The 1,300-nt window shown below is 38.4% G+C and overlaps 1 protein-coding gene across 1 annotated transcript; it reads left to right on the forward strand.

The window, feature by feature from the left end:
* The first annotated feature begins 223 nt into the window (after nt 1-223).
* On the forward strand, nt 224-676 carry LOC146003505 (uncharacterized). Its single transcript, XM_083141793.1, has one exon. The coding sequence runs from the start codon at nt 224-226 to the stop codon at nt 674-676; it is 453 nt and encodes a 150-aa protein (XP_082997919.1).
* The last annotated feature ends 624 nt before the right edge of the window (nt 677-1,300 follow it).

Genomic DNA, 1,300 nt, shown 5'->3' on the forward strand with positions numbered 1-1,300 from the left:
CACATACTGGGCAACTATCAGTGTGGCTTTCATCCTGGGAAATCAACCACAAATCAAATATTTACTTTGACTCAATATAATAGAGAAGACAACCGAGTTTGAAGTAGGGTTACATCATCTATTCATAGACTTTAAAGCAGCATATGACAGCATAAACCGTAAAAAACTTTACAATGCCATGGAAAATTTTCGCATACCGAGAAAGCTAACAAAGTTGGTCAAAATGACATTGGCAAAGGTTGAGTGCTCTGTTAAAATACAGACTAGCTTATTGGAACCCTTCCAGACCAGGAACGCATTGAGACAGAGTGATGCCCTGGCCTCTGTCATATTCAACATAGCTCTTGAGAAACCAATCCAGGATTCAGATATCCAGACTAGAAGCACTGTGTTTTCAAAAACCACTCAGATAGTGACATATGCAGATGACATTGACATCATGTCACGTACTAAGACTGGGCTCAAGGAAACCTTCTCTACATTCAAAGAGGCAGCACGAGAAATGAGATTGGAAATTAACCAGGAGAAAACAGTATATATGAATAGTGGAAGGAAGGAGAACCTTCCCGAAACTTTGATTGTGGAAGAATATGTTTTCCAAAGAATTGATAATTTTAAGTATCTGGGTTCCAATGTTAATAAAGGGGATGAACGGTGGAAGCAAAGAAACGCTTAACCTCTGCCAACAGAAGCTACTACGGACTCATGAAGCAAATGAAATCTCCTTCCTAGACACATGAAGGTGATGCTTTACAAAACACTTATAAGACAGGTGTTTACATATGGAGCTGACACATGGGTCCTCCTCACAAAGCAGGATGAATCACAGTTTGGTTGTTTTGAGAGAGAAATCCTAAGTCAAATCTATGGACCCTTATATCAGGGAGGTGAATGGCGAAGAACAAATCAAGAGCTGTATCAGTTATACAAAGATGATGACATTGATAAATTTATGAAATGAAGTCTGCAAAAGCGGGTAGGTAATGTGTCTCAATGAAGACGATCCAGCAAGGAAAGTGCTTGTGTCAGAACTACAGCACCTTGAATAACGTAGTGTGGAAAACTACCCAAGAAACTGGTTCCCCAGACGGATGAGAAACACAGATTGGAGTGCGATCAATGTCGGTGCTAATTTTCTTATGAAAGTAATGTGGCTTTGTTAGTTTTTGGAATATATTATGTAGATTTGTTTGTCTTTAAAGGCGGTACGTGAATTGATGGAAACAGTTATATTTGTGGAGTGATTTGCAGTCACGAAATGACATTAATTTGGAAAGAAAAGTAAAATAAAATTAATAAA

This window comes from Lepisma saccharinum, chromosome 20, assembly GCF_977018435.1.
Source record: "Lepisma saccharinum chromosome 20, izLepSacc3.1, whole genome shotgun sequence".
In the NCBI taxonomy this organism is placed as follows: domain Eukaryota; kingdom Metazoa; phylum Arthropoda; class Insecta; order Zygentoma; family Lepismatidae; genus Lepisma; species Lepisma saccharinum.

What these genes read in the sequence shown, in the direction of transcription:
- LOC146003505 (XM_083141793.1), top strand. Translation starts at nt 224, where the DNA reads ATGACATTGGCAAAGGTTGAGTGCTCTGTTAAAATACAGACTAGCTTA.